At 36.8% G+C, this 23,142-nt stretch overlaps 1 protein-coding gene across 5 annotated transcripts in view; it reads left to right on the top strand.

The window, feature by feature from the left end:
• The window catches only part of EML4 (EMAP like 4), a 177,772-nt gene that overhangs the window by 118,774 nt on the left and 35,856 nt on the right, over positions 1 to 23,142 (top strand). For all 5 annotated transcript variants that reach the window (XM_027865094.1, XM_027865091.1, XM_027865090.1 and 2 more), the window contains 4 exons: positions 1,165 to 1,275; positions 4,274 to 4,369; positions 11,256 to 11,390; positions 11,518 to 11,653. In XM_027865094.1, coding sequence (XP_027720895.1) covers positions 1,165 to 1,275; positions 4,274 to 4,369; positions 11,256 to 11,390; positions 11,518 to 11,653 — 478 coding nt within the window. The remainder of the gene's footprint in view (positions 1 to 1,164; positions 1,276 to 4,273; positions 4,370 to 11,255; positions 11,391 to 11,517; positions 11,654 to 23,142) is intronic.

Raw genomic sequence — 23,142 nt, 5'->3', positions numbered from 1 at the left:
TTTATCCAAGAGGAAACAAAACTTTGGGGGTTCATGGCAGTGCTCTTCAAGTAATTGACTTGGTCTCCTGGGTCCCAAGGGTATTACCGGGAATATTGGGTAGAAGATGCAGATTTAGGCTTGTTATAAGAAAGAAAACTTCCTAACCATTAGAATTCCCACCTAAGAGAAGCAGGCTGCTTCAGAAGGTAGTGGCTTCCTAATGGAATTCTTCAGCCAAAGTTTTGATAGCTACTTTTCAGGTGTAATTAGCAGATATTCTTATATTGATTGGACTACATGGCCTCTGAATTCCCTTCCAACCTTGGAATTCTGTGGGTTTATTTGTTCAACACTATCATGAAATGTAATCAGACTTTCGTGGGAAAGAAGTACAGTAGCTTCAATTCCATGATATAAGGAGAAAATTCTATATATAATAGTATATATTTTTAGGTCTTTGGAGCACCATTTTTCATACTTTCCATCTCAGAAAAGTCCAGTGGCTCCCCTTTTACTCTAGAAGAAAATATAAATGAAGGGTATCCCTAGCTCCAGCCTACTTTCCCAGTGTTATTACTCCCTTCCCCACATTCTACTGTCCAGCTAAATTGGCCTTCTTTCTTTTCCTCCATCTCTAGTCTCTCGGTCCTCTTCTCAATTCTACTTCTAAAATCTCTTGTTTCCTTATGACCCAGTTTAAGCACTGCGTTCTACCTGTTTTTTCCTGATCTCCCCTCAGGACCTACTTTGTTTTTGTCGTGTGTGTGTGTGTGTGTGTGTGTGTGTGTGTGTGTGTGTGTGTGCATGTATTGGGTATATGCTTTTTTATGTACGTGTGTGTGTGTGTATATATATATATATATATATTGGGTATATGCTTTTTTATGTACATGTGCCTTGGCAGCATTAAGCTTCTTAAAGGAGGAGACTTCTTACATCTTTATCTTTATATCCCCAGTGACTAATATGGTGCTTAATGTTTCTGCAGCAGGCACTTAATAAATGCTTGTTGATTGATTGGTTAAATAATTTATATCCTATTTTTTTCTGTTTAATTCATCATCCCAGCTAAATTGTTTTTATGTGACTATTGTTGTGGTCTTTATATTAATCTAAGTAGCTGTTGGGTTTTCCTTGGCTATTTTAGCCATCTTTCTTATGGTTGTCACTTTCCTTTTGTAGCCTCTACAACCCCACGTCAGAGTTTGGGACTCAGTTAGTCTGGCCACGCTGCAAGTTATTGGACTTGGAACTTTTGAACGTGGAGTGGGTTGTCTGGATTTTTCAAAAGCAGTGAGTAAGACTTTTATGATTTTGGCTTTTTAAAACATTGTAAAGGATTAATGTGAAATCAAAGTCACATTAGTTTGTCTAAAGAAAGTTGAAAAATAAACGCTATATATTCCTTAAGCTAGTAGAAGTTTTCAGATTATATATGCACCAAAATCCCAGTATAAAACTATCTTAAGGGTGTTTTCTAAGTGAAATCCCCTTTGAAGTCCTTAAATAAACCCTCTGGGGTCAGGTTCAAGACAGGAACATCTTCTCATGACTCACCTTTATGTAGCAATTTCAATTCAATTTATGGGCTACTTATTTGTGTACCTGTTGTAGTCTCTCCCTCCAAGCAAAATATAGGCCCTTTGAGGGCAAGAAATTTTTTCCTTTTCATCTTCATATCACCAGTCCCTTCACAGTAACTTTTAGAAAGTAGGTGCAAAGTAAACAGGAAAGATGGACGGCAAGGACAAGGATCTTTAGTGTTCATTGGCAGTTTAGGTGAGAGCCTGGAGGCCTAGGGGATGTAATGCTGATCATTTCCCATTTTGCTTTTATAGACTGACCTCGAAACTGAGCTGCCATGTGTAACATTATTTCTTTAGGAAAATGCATTGAACTCTAAACAGCCAGTTACCTAAGTTAGGCAGACAAGTTCCATTTATTAAAAATTCCTGCCATTTTAATGAATACCTCTTTTAAAATGCAATTATCTCCTCTATACACATCTTTTTTCTTCAACTGGATTTATGATATTTTTGGAGTAGGGAAATCCAGGGAGTTAACTCTTTCTACCTGTGCAGATCATCTTCTTCTCTATCACTTAATGGTTTGTTTGTTTGTTTGTTTTTTAACTATCTAAAGCTTCCTGTGACATGGAGAGGTTGAGTGGTATGCCCAGGGTCACACAACCAGTGTGGGTCAGAAGTGGGGCTTGAACAGTGATCTTGCTGACTCCTAGACTCTCTATGTATTACACTTCCCATGTAGCCTCTCAGACTTTAATCAGATCAGCCATATTGAGGACATTACAATTTTTATTAGTAGAGGTAAGAGGGAAGAGAATTTTGAAGCTGGGAGGGACTAACTAGAATAGAATGATATCTGTCAGATGGGGAGAGAAGGCAAAGACGTGGGTTTTTTCTGAAAGGTTCAGAAAAGAGAAAGGGGGAACAAAGATAAATTTTGCCTGCTTTCATCTTTTCCTTGGATCCCAGATTGCTGCTCCCATGTTGCTAAAACATGAATTAAAATTTCAGAAGTAGTTTGGAAGGCTCAGTACTTCAATTTTCCTCATTTCATTCCAACATTCCCTATGTATGCTTGTCTAGTTACAGATTCTCTAGTTCAATTATGTTTATCTCTATCTAGTCTCTACTCATACACTGGTTAGGAGAAGAGACACTTTGACTTCATATTATCGGTAAAGTATTCTACCATTTCCCCATTCAAGGAACCTACAGAAGGCACTCGTTGGAAATATGGAGAATCTGCTCTGCCTTTTTTATTGTTTACATTTATAGCTCCCATACCAAATACTGTATCTACCACTTAAGCAATTACTAAGTAAATACCTGGAACAGCAGATCAGATCATCTCCTATCAGCATTACTTCCTAAACTATGAAATTTATATTAAGGAAATGGAAATGGTTCCAATAAAATTAGGAGAATGGAATTTAATGCATTTTGATTAGAATTGCCTACTCTTAGTTTATCTGTAATAATTGAATTTCACAAATTTCATTTTCCTCTGTCAGAGCCCTTAGCCAAATTGCTAGCAAATAGCAAAATTGACTAATGTGTTATTGATTTTCTTTCCCATCTTCCATCAGTCCTCTGAAAGATTCTAAGAAGGGAGATAAATTATATAAAGATAGGTACAGGAAGAATGAATAGAATTCAAAGGAACTGGAAAATCTACAAATTGTATTATTTTCAAACAGAGCAATCTAGAGTTAGATGATTCCTAAAGGAAAGCAGCCTCACAAAAATGTAAAACTAAAAAAGATTAAACAGTAAAAACTATGATAACTTTCTTCAGAAATTTAACACCATGAATAGGTACTATATTTGTTTTTTCTAGTTTCCAGTAGACATAATTGTGAAACCTCAAATTTGGCATTTATAAAACTGAGCTTATCTTTTCCCGCTAAACCCCTGCACTTCTTGCTAACATCTGTCTTTTTGTTTATAGTACCACCATCTGCCCTGTCTGTCCCTCCATATCTAATCAGCTGCTAAGTCTTGTTATTTTGACCTTTGCAATTTATCCTTTCCTCTGTTCTCACAACTACCACCTGCTGTCTATCTCCTCTCCAATTCATTACCTGTAATCTTCCTAATATATCACTATGATCATATCATTTCTCTGATCGAAATTTAAATTCTTGATGCTGGCATTCAAAGCCCTTCATATTCTAGCCTCATCCTACATCCCCATTGTTGTCTCACGCTATTGTCCTTCATATATTTCCTGTATTCTAACCCAGCTAGACTACCTGGATTGAGTACATCCCTGCACCCAAGTAAGAAATATCTCTCTTCTCCCCTGGAATATTTTTCTTACTTGTTTACTTAGCTCTCCTTTGCCTCTAACAGCCTATCTTGTATCCCACTTATTTATATAGATGTCATCCCTTTCTCTTCCTATCTCTTCCTATCTCTTGTGTGCCCTTCCCATAACATTTGACCTTAAGCTCTTTGTGGTATAAAAATGCTCACTTTTCATCATTGTATTCCCAGAACCCTAGCACAGTGCCATGCATAGAGTAAGCACTTAATCCATGTTTGTTCGATCAAATTGTATTTTACAGAATGCATTTTTAATTTAAAAGAAATTATAACCTATTATTTGTCTTAAGCTCCTCACAGTTGTGCTTGATATAGTTGTATGTCATAAGGAACAATTGTTTGACCTATATATATATATATATATGTATGTATATGTATATGTATATAATGATTATTACATCTTGTAATAAAGGATTTTTATTGACTTTTCTTTAAAATAGGATTCAGGTGTTCATTTATGTGTAGTTGATGACTCCAATGACCACATGCTGACTGTGTGGGACTGGCAGAAAAAATCAAAAAGAGCAGAAATCAAGGTAAACTGAATCTATTAAAAATTAAGCCTGTCATTATAAACTCCTTTCTTGCTTGGATGGAATCATTATATTTTAGCCATATTACCTACCTATAAATGCCAAGAACATGACTCTTTGTGCTAAATTACACAATACTAATTCATTATAATATTCCCTTGATATCTGTACTTCAGTTATGCAAGATTAGGATTAGCCACAAGGACTTAAACAGCTATCAATTATATAACAAAAATATGCTACTAAAGTGTTAAAGCAAATAAAATAAATCGTGAAAATACAAAATATACTGTTGTTGGCCCTGTTCTCTTTTCAGAGGTTATAACATGTCTCAGAATGTTAAAGTTAGACATGATCTTAGCAATCTCCTTTTCATATCTGCTCAGATGTCTTCAATGGTTATTCCTTCTTGCTTACCAAATAAATTTCAGGTGTCTCTTTCATTTAAGATACTTTACAGCCTGGTTCCATCTCACATTTCAGCCTTTTCATATCATTCACCTCTACATACTACATTCCAGCCAAATTAGACTACTTTCTGCATTTCACTAACACCATGCTTTTGCTCCTGCTATTTCTATCTGACATGTCCTTCCCAATCCTCCTCCTTTTGAATTCCTAACACATTATTTAAAGCACATGACAAAGACTATCTTCTTTACAAAGAATTTCTCTAGTTGGTAAACATCTTCCATTGGCTCTCACATAGCACTTCAGTATATAATTCTCATGTATTGGTTATTATAATTATCTGTGTTGTTGTCTTAACCCTCAGTAGACTGCAAACTAAATAGGGACCATGTCTTATCTAAACTTTGTAATTCACCCAACACCTGACACAATGCCCTCCGAACAATAGTGGTCACTCTTATAACAATTTGTTAAATGAATTTTAATGCATGAATCTAGTTCAAACTTATTTTATGGATAAGAAAATAGTGATACAGACTAGGTAAGTTGCTTGTTCAAGATCATGTGACTAGTTAGTGGCAGAGCTGGAAATAGAACTTACCTCTTCAGGTAAATATCTTCAATCTGAAAGGGATTTTGATTTTAGATGTGCAACATTTTCAGTTTGAGTTGAACTCCAGGAGGAAGGAGTTCTAGCTCACATGAAAGTCAGGAACACAGAACAGCACACAGATACCAGGAGCTGGGTGTAGAGTTCGGTTAGTTTTTTAAAAACCAAAGGTAGAAAGAATAAAGTCAAACTAGAAATTCACAACAAGATGTAGTATAGCCTGGCATGGTGGCAAACACCAGTAATCCTTACTACTAGCAGAGACTGAAGTCGATGAATCACTTGAGTTCAGGTTCCTGAGCTACAGGATGGCTAAAGCTAATCCTGTCTGACACTCGGATGATGAGCCACCAGGAGCAGAAGGCTACCAGGTTGCCTAGGGAAGGAAAATTGGATCAGAAAAGAGTAGATTAAAGCTTCCATGTTAGAGTGTTGTATCCCAGTGCTTGGAAAGGATGGATTCATATATTTAGGACACAGTATGAATTGAGGCCATATCCATAAAATGAGATATGTTTAAATGGAAATAACTATGCAGTTATATTAAAATATATACTCACAGCAAAAGGTTTTTTACACTTTTTTCCATTCAAAATAGAGATGTATTTTTTGGGCATCACTTTTTTTTCTTCTAAAGACTTGGTCTTTTTATCTCACCTAAGCTAGAAGTACAGGGGCTACTTTGATAGGTGTAGGAATTTTGACCTGCACCATTTCCAACCTCAGCTGGTTCTTCCCTCATTAGGCAACCTGTTGGCTTCCTTCTCCCACAGGTACATCATATTAATGCCAACAATGTGGATGCCCAGTAGGCTTAACTCACTTCAGCTCAGAACTTGAGGTCTGATCCACTAGCCTCAGCCTTCCCCAGCAGCAGGGATTACAGATATAAGACATCACAGCTATATTCCCGTGCATTTTTCCATTCAAAATAAGCCAGTTTTGGATGGGGAGAATGTATAGCCTTTGTTCAGGTCAATACATTGATAAGGTCCTAAATGAGCTTACATTGTTCACTCTGCATTTGAGCCAGAAACAGCCTTTCATTCCCTCAAGTTTTCAAAGGGTTTCAGAATTAACAGTGTAACTGAAAAATGCCCAAGACGTTCTCAGTGCTTTTGAATATTGTTCTCATGGTCTTCTTCAAATGCTATCTTTGCTTCATATATAGTTCCTATAAGTTTCAGAATGATAGTCTGCAATTTTGAAAATTGATTTTATTTTGTGTTTTTCTGTTCTTGCTTTTGTGAATGGGGTGTCTTTTGGAAGACATGGAAGTTTTGATCATACTTAACCACCAAAGTAAATTAAAGCCTGGGAAAAACAACAGGCTTTAAAAATAAAGCTGGCTGCAAGTTGTCTCTTCTAGCTGTCATTCAGGTTAAGTGATATACTGAGTATTAGATCATGAGAAAAGCTTTACTGGGATGCATAAACTTTGACTCTATGTACTCTAAACAATCTTCTCTTCATACTGGTAATGTGCCTACCTTTATTGACATTTTTTAAAAAAGAAGAAATTGCATTCACACACAATTCTTAGTCAAAACACATGAAAGACTTGGCTTGAGGTTTCATCAGAGACAGGTTTTTTAAAATGTGTTTTGTCAATGTGTATTTTTAAACTCTTAAAATTAAAACCTAATTTAAACGCTAACCTAAAAGCTTATATTAAAGATTATTTTATTTTACAGACCCCCTCCAAATTAAAACTTGGGCCTACTTTATTTTCACTAACACATCCAGGGGTGGGGTAGGTAGGAGGATATACTAGATGAGTATTTGTAATTGCGTAGCTCTTGTTTTAGGTGCTGAGTCATTAGATGCTCAATAACTTTTGCTTTCCCTTGGGCTATGTTGTTTGGCCGTAACTGAAGACATTTTGCTCTAGTTCAGGTCAAAAATGAGGAAGAGTTGGACCATTTTGTGTGCACTCAGTATTAGCACAGTATTAGACTATGTTTATCTTGGTTACCAAATTCAGCAGGACAACAGCATGGACCAGAAGAGGCAAAGCAGGCTGAATTCATTTTAACCATTTCTGCACATTGATGACAAATGATGACTTATCCTTGAAAATCAGGCCAGAAATGTTCACCTCCGCAGTGCTCCTCAGAGCGTTGTATACATTAGGTTGTTTCACAATAAAGACAGCCAAGCAGACACTTGCAGTCAACTCAAATGTAATAGAAAGAAGCTTGTACAGAATATCCCTACATGATCAAATAACAAATAAGAAGCTATGAAATTAAGGAGTGGTACATGTACCTTGAGTCAGTTTGCCATTTGAAGAGGCACCAAATGGGTCCTGTAGCAAAGATAATTGACTTTAACAGTCTGTACCACAAGTAGTCAACCATCAAGATGAAAATTTGGTGGAAGTCAGAGGGTCTAGTCCTTTTGTGGGTGCTGGTAGAGGGAGGAAATGTTGAGCAAGAGGTGGGCATTTGATAGATCTGTGTTCTAACTGTATCAAGCAACAGAGGAACTGAATCTAGGTATCATTTTGAGGAAGAAAATCTGTGGGCTCATTATTGGTTCTGTCAGGTCAGCACATTAGGTTTTCAGTCATCATTGAATTAGTTTGAGACTACTTCACCCTCTTTTTCTTTTGCTGAGTATTTACGATGTGCATAGTAGTATGATAATCACAGGGGAAATACCATAAAAAAAAAGAAAGAAAAACTATGTCCCTTCCCCTAGGGACTTATAAACCAAAATTTCCATTTTGAGGGGAAATAGATTCAAACTGGATTTTAGAGTTCGTGATTTGTTTGCCTTTGCAAAGGATCCCATTTTTATTGGAAATACAAAGTTTTTGGGAATTTTGAAGAAATAGAGGGAAAATGTAATGTTTATTTTTTACATTCCTTTTACAGCTCTAAAGTCACATTGATAATATAGGAATACAGAAATGTATTCTGTGTAACTTTTCTAATAAAATTATCTTGTTTGATAAATTTTATATAACACAGTAATAGATCTTTTAACTCATTTTTAGATGTTTTACATTTGAACTTTGGGAAATCTAGCATTATCGTTTTTGTCAGTTTGAAGTATGTAAAATATTAAACAGAGGAAGCCATCCTCATTTTTATAAAATTAAGGCTCCTTCCTGGCCCTGCCTGAGAATGGGTAATAGTGAAGGAACTGTCAGTTGCCAGGAAGGGTTCAACTTTGGAGGGGAGGAAGTGTGGAGAAAAGAAGCTTATTGGTTAGGTCAGTAAATTTATTCAAAAGTCACCAAATGGGGCTTGTACTCAATCCAGTTCAGGGTGCAAAATCACCAGCATTTAACAGGAAAATGCCCAGAACAAAATCAAAGATCCAAGATTGTTCTGCCTTTAGATCTATGATTTCCTGAAGATACAGATGCAAGAAAAACTTTTTTGAGCTACCATCAAGGCAGGAGCTGTAACTTCACACTCTCTCCCACCTGGACATGCAGCAATCGCTCATGCATTTGACATGGACAATAGAATTATCCACTGTCAAGCAAATATAAAAACGTTAATTTTTTCACAAAAGAGCTGAGGGAAAAACTACAAATCTTGTTGAATGAAACTTTTCCCCAATGTAACTTAATTAACTTGGTCATGTATTCTTATCTCCTACTTTCAGCGATTCTTCTGCTGTTTCATTTTAAATCTGAAAACTAACATAATATAGTATGCAAAGCACTGGATTAGGTATCAGAAGAACCCAGGTTCAAGTCTGGCTCTATTATTTACAAAAGTTTATATTTGAACTAAGAGTAATAGTTCATGTTTATGTAACGCTTTAAGATTTATGAAATCATTTACTTGCAACAACCCAATGAGATAGGTAGTATCAGTATTACTCTCTGTATTTTAGGTACTCAAGTGATTTGCCTATCACAAAATATATGAGTTGGAAGTGACTTCAGAAGCCACTTAGTCCAACCACCGTTGCCCTACAGCAGAGGTATCAAACTTGAAGCCTGTAAAACTCCAGAGTACTGCCCAAACCAAAGGTTGTATTAGCTCTTTTATCTACCACATCACACTGACTGGTGTTGAATTTCTAATCCACTCTAAAACCAAAGTCTTGTTCCCATGAAGTACTCCAGCTATGTGTGCCTCCCCAACCCCACACTCAATATAGTTGATTTTTTAATCCTTGTATAAAATGTAAGTAAGTTTACCAAATTGAAGCAGTGACTTGGCCCAGTGGGGAAAGTCTGCATTTAGAATCAGAGGACCTGATGTCAATTCTGGCTCTTCCACTTACTCCCTATATCTCCTCAGGTCACTTTGCTTCTTTGTTCCTTAGATTTTTTGAGGGATACTTCACCTCTGAGGTCCCTTGCAGCTCTAAATCTCTAACCCCACATATTAATTTCATTTAGATCTGGCTTAATATTCTAGGCTTCAGGAAATTGTAAAGCTCCTTTTATGACTCTAAGCTTCCCATGGAAGTAAAGGTCCATCTTTTTCATAACATTCTACTATTGTTGCTCCTTGGCAATAAGATATAGAATGTGGTGTTTGACAAAGAAATAGGAATACATATTACAGAGAGCATTGTAAAGGCAAGCGTGAATAGAATTCATAGAACACCAAGAATAAAAGATTTCAAAGAAGAGAAGATGAGCTGATGAGGGATGATAGGTGGACAGCCAGTGCTTTACTAGTGCCCTCATAATATCAGAAGAAAGAAAAGAAGGCTTTAAGTAGTTTGGTGGACTCTTTTGTAGCCTGCCTATGAGAGGACATGGTAGGAGTCACACAAGATCGGCAGGAGTGGATGGATTGCAGTCTTATTGTATAGAGCTTCAGAGTTTATAAGATCATCGCTCTATTTGAGTAATTAAATAAACTAATATTAGAGCAGAATTTTTAAAATCTGACATTTGTTCAATGTATAGAGTTCAGTTGAACTATTAATAGCCTTTACAATGAAGTTAATTATAAATATAATGCAAATGTCAAAACAATTTCTCTCTGAAGCAGTGATATATAGCACACAATCAGATTGCCAGCAAAATTAGTGTAGTATCTATTCTGGCTCTATTATAGTATAACATTTCATTTATATTTTTGTCCTTGTTCATTTTCTTCCTATGAACTTATGAAAAATAGATTAAATACTTCAGTTCCCATTGAAATTCATTACTGTTAATAAACTCAAAAAAAGAACATGTTCAAGATGCCAACAGGCAGAGGGATTCTTTGTTCCAGTTTTGACTGTCACAGATTCTAACTTTCAACTCTAATAAAACTGTTCAACTTTTTCTCATTATGCTGTGCCCTGAGTTGTTTGGTTTGGTTTGGGTTTTTTTTATTTTGTTTTGTTTTAACAAGGAGAGCTACATGCAGTTTTTTTCTAATTTACAGAAACAAATGGATCAATACTACCTTTATAGCTGCCACTCCCAGCCCTTTGAAGCCTAGTAAAGTGATAGAAATACATATATGTATTAGTCTTTAGATCAGAAGTCAGCAAGAACCTCACACCGAAGAAGGCCCTGAATCTCTCCTTAATCTTGTGGAAATAGTGGTGCCTTTAAAAAGCAATAACCCATGTTATTCTTGCAATTGAGAGTTTTACTTTTCTGATTTTTATAAGTGGAAAAGAGTCTGATATTATTGTTTTAAGTATTCTTTTACATAGTCTTTAGAAATCTCCTTAGAGGAATTAATAATCAAGTAGTAATATTTAAACTCTTCATCTTAAACATTTTATTCTTCATTTCGCATCAAAAGAAAAAATAATCTACACTTTGAGATAGAAAAATATCTTTTTCTTGAACTTTCACAATTTTAGATTCTAAATAGTAGATATAATTATTAACTTAGTGACCAGAGGGTATACATCTTTTATAGTTTTGTCATTTTGTTTCCACAGACTACAAATGAAGTTGTTCTGGCTGTAGAATTCCATCCAACAGATGCAAATACAATAATAACATGTGGCAAATCTCATATCTTTTTTTGGACCTGGAGTGGGAATTCACTAACAAGAAAACAAGGAATTTTTGGAGTAAGGAACAGAATATTATTAATTTAATTTAGAAAATAAAAACATAATGTATTGAATTAGATAAAAGTATATAGATATATTACACAATATAGGAAATTTTCAAAATTCTTTTATTGTTTCATTGCAGAAATATGAAAAACCCAAATTTGTTCAGTGCTTAGCTTTCTTGGGGAATGGAGATGTTCTTACAGGAGACTCAGGTGGAATCATTCTTATATGGAACAAAACTACTGTAGAACCCACACCTGGGAAAGGACCTAAAGGTATAGTGTGCTCTTCTGTCATAATTATTGCTTATTTCTTTTATATTGTCTGATTACTCCTTCATTTCTTATGGTCTTATCTTGGTTATATGAGATGGAGATGCAGTAGGACAGTATAAGAAGAAACTCCAAGATACAGTGTTATTTTTTCTTTGAGGATTCCCTAACAACTGTTGGCTTTCTTAAGAAATATATTTTTTGTAAATATAATTCATGCCATGCCACAAATATTTGATGGCTTGCTTTGCACATACCTCTGATTTAAAAAAAAAAAAAAAAAAGCATGAGGTCAAACTACTACAAGTACCAACACTGACACTAGATGAGTGATCATGGACAAATCACTTGACATTCCTCAACCTCATTGTACTTATTTGTAAAATGAGATAATGTGTGTAAAACATTTTGTAAACCTTAAAAGTTTTATATAAATGTCAGCTATTATTATTAAGACAGTCCCCAAGGAATTTAAAATATAGCTGAGGAAATAAAACACATGTGAAAAGTTAACTAGTACAAAGCAACATAATGAATGTTTCAGGAATGATAAAGAGTATGGCTTCTATAGCACTTACAAAAGAGGGGGAGATTATCCTGGACTGGTTTGGAACTAGGCAAATCTCCAGTCCCCTTGCAGTTTGAGAGCAGAAAGGATGTGTTTCTGACATTCCATGTTGGAATTCTGGACACATTTGTCAGAGAAATATTATTCTAAATGATTCAGTTCATTGAATAGTTATGAAGTACCTATTGTGTGTAAGGTCTTATGCTTTTAAATGTCAGGCATGGAAATACAAAAATGAAATCATTTCTGCCCTCAAGAAATTTACATTCTACTAGGGAAAATTGAATACATACACAGATAAGTGTAATACAAGGGCAAAAGAGAGAGCCAGACAATATTCTTGAGGGAAAGAACACATAGGGAAAGGAAAACTGAGTAAAAGTTGGTACCTGAGATGATCCTTAAAGAAATTCTGAAAGGGGGAAATGAGAAATTGAGTTTATAAGGGAACATTTATGCGTGCATAGGACAGTAGATACTTAATAGAATCTGATGAAATAGTAGCCTATTTTATCTGATGCTTTAAGGGAAATAATGTGAAATGGGCCTTGAAAAGTATGTTGTAAGCAGATAGTGAATAATTTTGTTGGGTTGTCTGGGAACCTGATCACTCTGGAAAACAGTGCTTGTAATTCGGGGGTTTTGTGCAGCTGTTTTCAGAAATACTTCCAGGCACCTGTAAATTTTCAGTTCTTCCAAGGTGGTATGATCAAGGGCGAAGTGTTTACTCCTTTCCTGGCCTGTGCTGTTGTCTGTGAGTGACCACACGTACTCTTTTCTGCCTTGGAACTGTGAGGAGGTTTCCCTCTCCACCACCACTACAAGTTCCACCATGCCAGCACACCTCCTCAGCCCAGGACCACCACCCAGAACTGTGACCCAGATCCAAACAAGGGCAAAGCAAGAGAATCCTGCCTCAGCACCAGCAAAGAGATCCCTGCAATCCCCCTCTGATCTGCTGTTCAATTCACCTCAGTCTGTGGGCCCAAAGCTCCTGAAGCAGCTGCCGCCCCAAGGCTGCACTCAGAGACTATGGCTAGGACCGAGCTTCTCTCTCACCACAGTCATAGACTTTTCCTACTGACCTTCTAAGTTGTCTTTCGAGTTTGTGGATTGAGAAGTCTGGAAACTGCCACAGCTGCCTGTGATTCAGTCCTCTGAGGGCTGCTCCAGGTTCACAGAAGCCTGTCTTGCGTGTATGCCCACGCTGAACTGCACTCCTCTCCTTGCCCAGCGTGATAGACCTTTCCAATCAACCATCCAGGTTGTCTTGGTCTGGAAGTTTGTTTCATTCTGTCTTTTGGGGATTCTTCTGCACTAGAATTTGTTTAGAGCCATTTTTTACAGGTATTTGGAGGGGTTTGGGGGAGAGCTCAAGCAAGTCACTGCTTTTACTCTGCCATCTTGGCTCCCCAGTGCTTGTAATTCAAAATATATTTTCCCATAGAAGCAGCTTATGTAAAAATATTGCCTGGGGGACCTACAATCTGAAAGTTGAGGACTGCCTATACTTGAAAAATATTGTATATTTAGTGAAAAGCACATAGGCCTTGGAGTTGGGGGAGACATGGTTTCATATCTGAGCTGTGAACATTTAGTAATCATATGACCATGGGCAAGTCGCTAACTTCCCTGAGCTTCAGTTTCCTCCCTTATAAGATGGGGATAAAAATACTATATGAGTGTGAATAATTGTGGTTGTTGGAAGGAGTAAAATGGTTTTCTTTTGACTTTATATTTCAGACTTTTCACTAAAACAGAATAGTCTTTATAGAATCCATAACAAGGAGAAGCTGTGCACCTGAGTAAGACTGGGTCCAAGTTCTGTCACACAGAAGCCTAAATCCACAATGCAAGAATAACAGGTGTCCAATGGAAGTTTTGTCACTCATTACCCAGGTTCAGGTCATAGATCTAGGGCTGACAGAGGAGGAGACCTCCCAGGTGTGTGCATAGGAGTAACAGTCCAGGGTAAGGAGTAGATGGGGTCCTATCCTGTGTACTGAGCAAGGAGTAAGTTCAAAGCAAGTAGCAGCTTTGTGGCTTGCACCCCAGGAGAGGAACAGGGTCTTAGTTCCAGTTTCTCACCTAATCTGAAGCCTACAGAGGATTTACCAGGTCAGGAATCCCAGACTAAAAGGAGGCATATAGTCCTATTTTTCTGAACCAGCAGTGCTCTCCAACTTTTGGTAGTGGCCAACTCTAGTAGTAGTCAAATGTGCTCAGACCCAGAACCAGAATAGGAACTTGCAGTTATCAGATCTTGCCCTGGATTTTAAGAGTTAAATGAAATGACAGCACAAGAGGAAAAAATCGGGAAAGAAATGAGAGCTATGGAAGAAAGAATTGGAAAGGGAATTAACAGCTTGGCACAAGAAGGACAAAACTGCCCGAGCAGCAGACTCCTTGGAAATCAGAATGGGATAGAAACTCATGACTCCATAACATAACAAGAAATTTTAAAACAAAATCAAAGGACTAAGAACAAGAAATGTAAAGTGTCTTATAGTAAAAAGAACAACTGACCTGGAAAACAAAGCATAGAGAGAATTTAAGAATCTTTGGCTGAAGGGGCAGCTAGGTGGTGCAATGATAGAGCTCCGTCTTTGGAGTCAGGAGGACCTGAGTTCAAATCTAGCCTCAGACACTTGACACTTACTAGCTTTGTGACCCTGGACAAGTCACTTAACTCTGACTGCCTCACCAAAAAGCGAAAAGAATCTTTGGACTAAAGCCATGACCAAAAAAAGAGCCTAGAGGTCACATTTCATAAATTTAGAAAACTACTCAGATCTCTTAGAGTCAGAGGGCAAGGTAGAAATATGAAGAATCCACTAGTCACCTTCTGAAAGAAACCCCATAAAAACTCCTAGGAGTGTCATAGCCAAAATCCAGAGCTTCTAGATAAGAAAAATGCAACACGCAGCCAGAAAGAAAGAATTCAAACACCAAATAGCCACAGGCTTCCAACCAAGAATAACTTATTCATCAATATTTGAGTATAACTCTACAGGGAGAAAATGGACCATTACTGAAATAGAGGCCTTCCAAACATTTCTGATGAAGCCGCATAGAAATTCTGAAGTGCAAAGATAGGAGTTAAGAGAAACATAAAAAGATAAGCATGAATGAGCTATCATAAGGAACTAAACAGGGATGAATCACTTACATTCCAATATTAGGAGATAATAAATGAGTCCCTTTTGAACCATCAGGGGTCAGAGAGGGAGTCTAGTTAGAGAGAAAGCTTTGGAGTGTTACTGTTACATCTTGATGATCTTGAAAGAAGAATGGAAAGGGAAAGGAAGAGGAATACACTATCTGGGGTTACAAGATGGAAAAGGAAAGTAATGTTAAGGAAAATTTTCTCACGTATTCTGTAGACTAGTAGAAATCTAGACAAACAATAAGGGGGTGGGGGCAGTGGATTACGTTTGAACCTCATTCTCATCTGAACTGGGCAAAAGAAGGAGGAATGTACACACACATCTGGGTATCGAAATACATTTTACTTAACAAGGAAATAAGAGGGAAAGAGAAGAAGGAGAGGTGAGAGGGAGACTAAATTAAGGAAAGGGCTTTGTCTTGAGCAAAACAAACTTTAAGGTTATACAAAATATTTATAGCTCTTTCTTATTTTACATTTATTTAATATTTTAATTTTTTTCCCAATTACATGTAAAAACAACTTTTAACATTCATTTTTTAAAATTTTGAATTCCAAATTCTTTCCTTCCCTTTCCTTCCCCTTTATTGAGAAGGCAAACAATTTGATAAAGATTATACATGTACAGTCATGCAGAACATATTTCCATATTAATCACGTTGTGAAAGAAAACACAGACCAAGAAAAATACATTTTAAAAAAGTATGCTCCAGTCTGCATGAAGACTCCATCAGTTCTTTGTCTGGAGATTGATAGCATTTTTCATCATAAGTCCTTCAGAATTATCTTGGATCATTGTATTGCTGAGAATTGCTAAATCATTCACAGTTGATCTGTGCTATTACAATGTACAATGTTCTCCTGGTTCTGCTCATTTCACTTTGAATTAATCCTACTCATCATTTCTTATAGTACAATAGCATTCCATCACAATCATATACCACAGCTTGTTCAGCCATTCCCCAGTTGATGGGCATCCCTTCAGTTTCTAATTCTTTGCCACCACAAGAAGATGCTATAAATATTTTTGTACTTATAGTTTCTTTTCCTTTTTGTTTTTTTATCTCTTTGGGATAACAGACCTACTAGTGTTGTTGTTGAGTCTAAGGATATTCGTGATTTTATAGCCTTTTGGGTGTAGTTCCAAATTATTTTCTAGAATGGTTAAATCAGTTCACAACTCCACTAACAGTGTACCATTGTGTCAATTTTCCCACATGCCCTCCAACATTTATCCTTTTTCTTTTCTGTCACGTTAGCCAATCTGATAAGTGTGGGGTGGTACATCAGATTTGTTTTAATTTGCATTTCTCAATAATGATTGAGAGCAGTTTTTTCGTATGACTATATAGGTAGTCTGAAAACTGCCTGTTCATATCCTTTGACCATTCATCATTTGGGGAATGGATCTTATTTTTTATGAATTTGATTCATTTCTCTATATATTTGAAAAATGAGGCCTTTATCAGAGAAACTTGCTGTAAAAATTTTTTCACAGTTATGATTACTGCGTATTTCTCTCTATCCTATTTTTCCCCTGTTTATCCTATTCCCTGTCTCTGTCCTCAAAAGTGTTTTGCTTCTGACTACCACCTCCCCAAAACCACCCTCTCTTCTATCAGCCTCCCCCCACTCCCCTTCTTCTCCTCCTACTTCCCTATAGGGTAAGATAGATTTCTATATGCAACTGAGTGTGTACGTTATTCCTTCTTTGTGCCATTTCCAATGAGAATAAGGATTAAGCAATGCTCACCTCCCCACATCTTTCCTTTTGCTATAATAGATCTTTTGTGTCTCTTCATATGAGATAATTTACCCCATTCTACCTGTCCTTTCCCTTTTCTCCCAGTGCATTCCTGTTTCTTCGTAATTTTGTGCTTGTTTTTTTTAATACAACATCTCATCAGTGTCAACTTATACCCACTCCTCTGTCTATATATATATACCTTCTAACTGCCCTAATTGTAATATAATTAGGTTTTTTTTGGTTGGTTGGTTAGTTTGTTTGTTTTTTAGGCAATCAGGGTTAAGTGACTTGCCCAGGGTCACACAGCTAGTGTCAAGTGTTTGGTCTGAGGCCAGATTTGAACTCAGGTCCTCCTGACTTCAGGGCCAGTGCTCTATCTTCTGTACCACCTAGCTGCCCCTTGTAATATAGTTCTTAAGAGTTATAAGTATCACCTTACCATGTAGGAATGTAAACAATATAACCTTCTTGAATCATCCCTATGTTTTCTTTTTCCTGTTTGTCTTTTTGTGCTTTTCTTGAGTCTTATATTTGAAAATCAGATTTTCTGTTTAGCTCTGGTCTCTATTAGGAATGCTTGAAAGTCCTCTATTTCATTGAATGTCCATTTTTCCTCCTGAAGGATTATGTTCAGTTTCATTAGGTAGCTGATTCTTGGTTGTAATCCTAGCTCCTTTGCCTTCCAGAATATCCTATTCCAAGTCCTCCAATCCTTTAATGTAGAAATTTCTCGATCCTGTGTAATACTGACAGTGGCTCCATGATATTTGAATTGTTTTTTTTTCTGACTGCTTGCAATATTTTCTCCTTGACATGGGGGCTCTGTAATTGGTCTAGAAATGTTTCTGGGAGTTTTCATTTTGGGATCTCTTTCAGGAGATGATTGATGAATTTCTTTCAGTTTCTTTTTACTCACTGGTTCTAGGATATTAGGGCAATTTTTTTTTTGATGATTTCTTGAAATATGATATCCAGACTTTTTGAATCATGGCTTTCAGGTAGTCCAGTAATTCTTAAATGATCTCTCCTGGTTCTATATTCCAGGTCAGTTGTTTTTCCAATAAGATATTTCACATTTTCTTCTATTTTTTTCATTCTTTTGTTTTTGTTTGATTGATTTTTTTAAATTTTGAATTATCAACAATCACTTCCATAAGCTTTTGAGTTTTAAATTTTTCTCCCCTTCCCTTCCCACCTCCCTCCCCAAGGCAGTGCATAATCTGATATAGGCTATACATATACATTCCTACTAAACATATTTTGACATTAGTGATGTTGTAAGTCAGAATTAGAACCAATAGGAGGAACCACCAGAAAGAGGAAACCAGACACAACAGAAGAAAAAAAATAGCAAATAGTATGCTTCGATCTGCATTCAAACTCCATAGTTCTTTCTTCTTTGTGGGTAACATTTTCCATCACGAGGCCTTTGGAGATGTCTTAGATTCTTGTATTGCTAAGAAGGGTTAAATTTATCAATATTAGTCATCGCACAATGTGGCTGTTATTTGTACAGCGTTCTCCTGGTTCTGCTCACTTCACTCAACATCAGACCATATAAGTCTTTCCAGGTTTTTCTGAAGTCTGCCTGCTCATCATTTCTTATAGCACAATAGTATTCCATTACATTCATATACCACAATTTGTTCAGCCATTCCCCAATTGATGGGCTTCCTTTCAATTTCCAATTCTTTGCCACCACAAAAAGAGGTGTTACGAATATTTTTGTACATGTGGGTCCTTTTCCCATTTGTATGATCTCTCTGGGATATAGCCCTAGAAGTGCTATTGCTGGGTCAAAGGATATGCACATTTTTATAGCCCTTTGGGCATAGTTCCAAATTGCTCTCCAAATGGTTGAATCATTTTACAACTCCACCAACAATGCGTTAGTGTTCCAATTTTCCCACACCTTCTCTAACATTTATCATTTTCCTGTTTTGTCATGTTGGCCAATCTGATAGGTGTGATGTGGTACCTCAGAATTGTTTTGATTTGCATTTCTCTAATCGATAGTGATTTAGAGCATTTTTTCATATGACTATAGATGGCTTTAATTTCTTCATTTGAGAACTGCCTGTTCATATCCTTTGACCATTTATGTTTGATTGATTCTTGATGTTTCATTAGCCTTTGCTTGCCACTTGACCTATTCTGATTTTTAAGGAATTATTTTTTTCAGTTAGCTTTTGTAACTCCTTTTCCATTTAGCCGATTCTACTTTTTAAGGGGTTGTTTTCTTGGGGCAGCTAGGTGGTACAGTGGATAGAGCACTGGCCCTGGATTCAGGAGGACCTGAGTTCAAATCTGACCTCAGATGCGTAACACTTACTAGCTGTGTGACCCTGGGCAAGTCACATAACTCCACTGTCTCGCCAAAAGAAAAAAGAAAAAAAAAAGTTGTTTTCTTCAGTGAATTTTTGTACACCCTTGTACACCTTTTTCCATTTTCTGTGCTTCCTTTACCAAGCTTTTGACTCTTTTCGTGATTCTCTTGCATCACCCTCACTTCTTTTCCCAGTTTTTCTTCTATCTCTCTTATTTGATTTTTAAAATATATCCTTTTTAAATTCTTCTAGGAGTTCTTTTTGGTCATGAGACCATTTCACATTTTGCTTTGAGGCTTTACATGTCAGCATTTTGACATTGTTGTCCTCTTTGGAGTTTGTGTTTAGATTTTCCCTGTTGCCATAATAGCTTTCTGTGATCAGGGGTTTTGTTTGTTACTCATTTCCCAGCCTATTTCTTGACTTTTAAAGTTGAATTCTGCTCCTGGAGTACAGGGGACACTGTCCCAAGCTTCTTGCAGGGGGCCAGAGGCCTGGCCGTTGATCTTCTGCACTGGGGTCTCCAGGCCCAGCCATTCACCTGCTACGTTGAAGTCTCCATGCCTGGCCACTGGCCTGCTGCACCAGGGGCTGGAAGCCTCACAGAAGTCCAGCTGTGCTGCTGGCCTACTGTGCCAGAAGCCACAGGGCCTCAGTTGCTGGTGTATGCTAGGACTAGGGCCTCTTGCTGGTTTGATTAGATGCCACCTGCACTGGGCTGTGCCCCCACCCCTTTTACTGGAGTGAGATAGACCTTTCCTACCATCTTTCTAAGTTGTCTTGGGCTGGAAAATTGTTTCACCTTGTCTTTTGTGGGTTCTGCTGTTCTATAATTCATTTTGAGGCATTATTTTAAGTTGTTTGGAGGGGAATTTGGGAGATCCCAAGCAAGTCCCTGCCTGTTCTCCACCATCTTGGCCCCCTACTCCATAAAATAGTCTTTTTTAGATAAATGTATGTTTGACATTTAGCCAGCCCATTGGAGTTGCACTCTCTGAAGTAGAGTTTGAATTCTTGGCAGTTCAGCTCAAGAAAGGCCCTCAGTGTCTGATAACCTTATTTTGCCAGGTAATCTTCAGAATCTTCCTAAGACAATTCAAATGGAAGCAGTTCAGTTTTCTGGCATGGCTTTGGTAGACTGTCTAGGTTTAACAGGCATACAACAATGAAGTCAGCACAGTAGCTCTGTAAGACCTTCATCTTGGTATGCAGCCTAATACCTCTTCTTTCTCACACTTTCTTTTAGAACCTTCCAAACACTAAGCATGCCCATCAGGCACATCCTGGTAAAACCATCTGGGTAGACAGTCTAAACCAGATTGAGGGTAACTGATGGGCCTTTGACTTATAAGTGAGTTAGGGGGATGTCTACCCCTACCAAATGGGTGGGTGAGAGCAGTTTGTTCCAATGGGCCATGAAGGTGGCAGAAGCAGGTGCTAGGAAGGCCTTTCAGCCTGGTCAGACATTGAAGACACCAAGGTCGTCCAAAAAAAAGATACGGTAACAGGGAAAGGCTGGTTAAAGAGTTAGGAGCATGACATCGTAGAAGCAAAAGGATACCGTATCCAAAAGGAGATGTTAAAAAATATCAAATGCTGCAGAGAGGTCAAAAAAGGATGAGGACTGAAAAGAACCATTGGATTTAGCGATTAGAAAGTCACTTAGGTGACTTTTGAGAAAGCAGTTTCAATAGAGTGGTTGGAGAAGAAGCCTGTTGCAAGGAGTTAAAGTGAAAGTGGATCACAAGTAAGCTACAGAATTAATAATAGTGTCAAATAATAATGTCATTTGTATAACAGTTTAAGGTTTGCAACCATTTGCATTACAAATATTATCTCATTTTGTCCTCACAACAACCCCTGGGAGGTAAGTGCTATTATTACACCCTTTAGCAGATTAAGAAACTGAGGCAGACAGAGGTTAAGTGACTCCCCAGGGTCACACCACCAGTAAGTGTCTGAGGCTATATTGGAATCCAGGTCTTGCTGATTCCAGGTCCAACACTCTATCAACACTAACAGCCTCACATCTAAGAGCCTTAAACATCCTCACTACTTTTCAGAAAATCTCCTTCACTTTTATACCTGTTATATTCAGTTGAACTTTACATGCAATGTGAATAGGAATTCCATGAGACTATGTTGAAATAATATTATGTATCATTATGTGCTGAAATTTTTCAGTATGAAAAGAGACTTCTCTGATTTTGCTCCACAGTTTCTCCAGTCTGTGTTATTTTGTATCTCTGGTCCAGCTCTAATATATTCCGTTAATATGTTTCAAACTAAAAAGTATTCCAAGGATGAATTAATTTGGGAAGTGCTAGACTAAGGAAACGTCAGTATAAATCTGATGTCTAAGCATGATAGCCAAATGTGGCAGAAATATAAAAGTCATCCTCTCAGTCATATAAGCCTTACAAAGAAGTCCTGAAAATAGATTTTATTTGACAGTCAGGGTTAGCTTATGTCTTATGGAAACTTTTATTTGAGTTAAATATTCAGCTAAATAAAGAGGGTATTTCGTTAAGCTTCCACAAATTGGTGCAGTTAAGCTAGAAGGCATAGTAGCTTTTAAATTCAAGGATAATAATTTTTCTTGGCAATCACTTTACACATTATTTGGTTTAAACTAATATGCCAATAATATAGCCATGCAAAAAAAGTCTTTGGCTATAGCCCAAAAAAAAACTCATTTGTAAATCAGTTTTATATGTAAATACTATCTAAAAGGAAACTTACCACAGATTTAAGTTTAAACTTGAAGTATAAAGATTCTTTTAATTATATTAATGTTAGATCATTTAGGAAACTTATTGGAAAAAAAATCCACTGGAATATAAGATTGTATAAAGTCTCTATTGATGTTTAGCCAACTTTAAGTCTGACATTAGAATATAAAAGTACCATATTAGGACGTAAGTGTCTAAGAAGTCTTTTGCTTTAGAAATATGTATGACAGTTGTATTGTAAGCCTGTATTTAGGAGAGTAGAGGGGAAGATTTTGATGGAAATCAGTAAACTATGCCTTTACATTTTGTGATTGTTTCATTAACATAAACTATCTTGATTTTTGTAGTAATATATTAACTCCTTAATAGAAGTTGTCTCCTTTCTGTCTTCTTTATACCTGTGTGATGAAGAATAGCAAAGCAAGCCCTTTGCCCTGTTAAATGCATATTGAAACTTATAGCTGACTGTATAGAAGAGAACACAATTATTTACTGTTATAATGTCTAAAGTATTTTCAGGTGATATATGCTGAAGTCAGCTATTGAGATTAATGTTCTGAATAGTTAACTTGTTAGATTTCTACTCTATTCTTTGGATTTGGGCAAATCTCTTCCTTTCTTCCTGTCCAGTTATAGCAACCAATGAAATAATTGTAGGTGCATTGTCTTGTTGAACCATATTTGTAAATTAGACAAAGAAATTCTTATGTTTGTAGCTAAATTTTTTAGGATACTGTTAAGCAGCCCTGAAATTTTTTTTCACTGATTAGCAGGATCTTCTCTCCTACTTTTTCTGTGGAAAATGTATTCAATAATCATTAACTCTTAGAACTAGAAATTACCTTAGTCCAGCATTGAGTACAACTCACTCCTTTTTGTTTGTTTGTTTTTATTTTTAGGTAATTGGGGTTAAGTATCTTGCCCAGGGTCACACAGCTAGTAAGTGTCAAGT

This window comes from Vombatus ursinus, unplaced genomic scaffold, assembly GCF_900497805.2.
Source record: "Vombatus ursinus unplaced genomic scaffold, bare-nosed wombat genome assembly UNPS02014778.1, whole genome shotgun sequence".
In the NCBI taxonomy this organism is placed as follows: domain Eukaryota; kingdom Metazoa; phylum Chordata; class Mammalia; order Diprotodontia; family Vombatidae; genus Vombatus; species Vombatus ursinus.
This window is presented reverse-complemented; position numbering and strand designations above follow the sequence as displayed.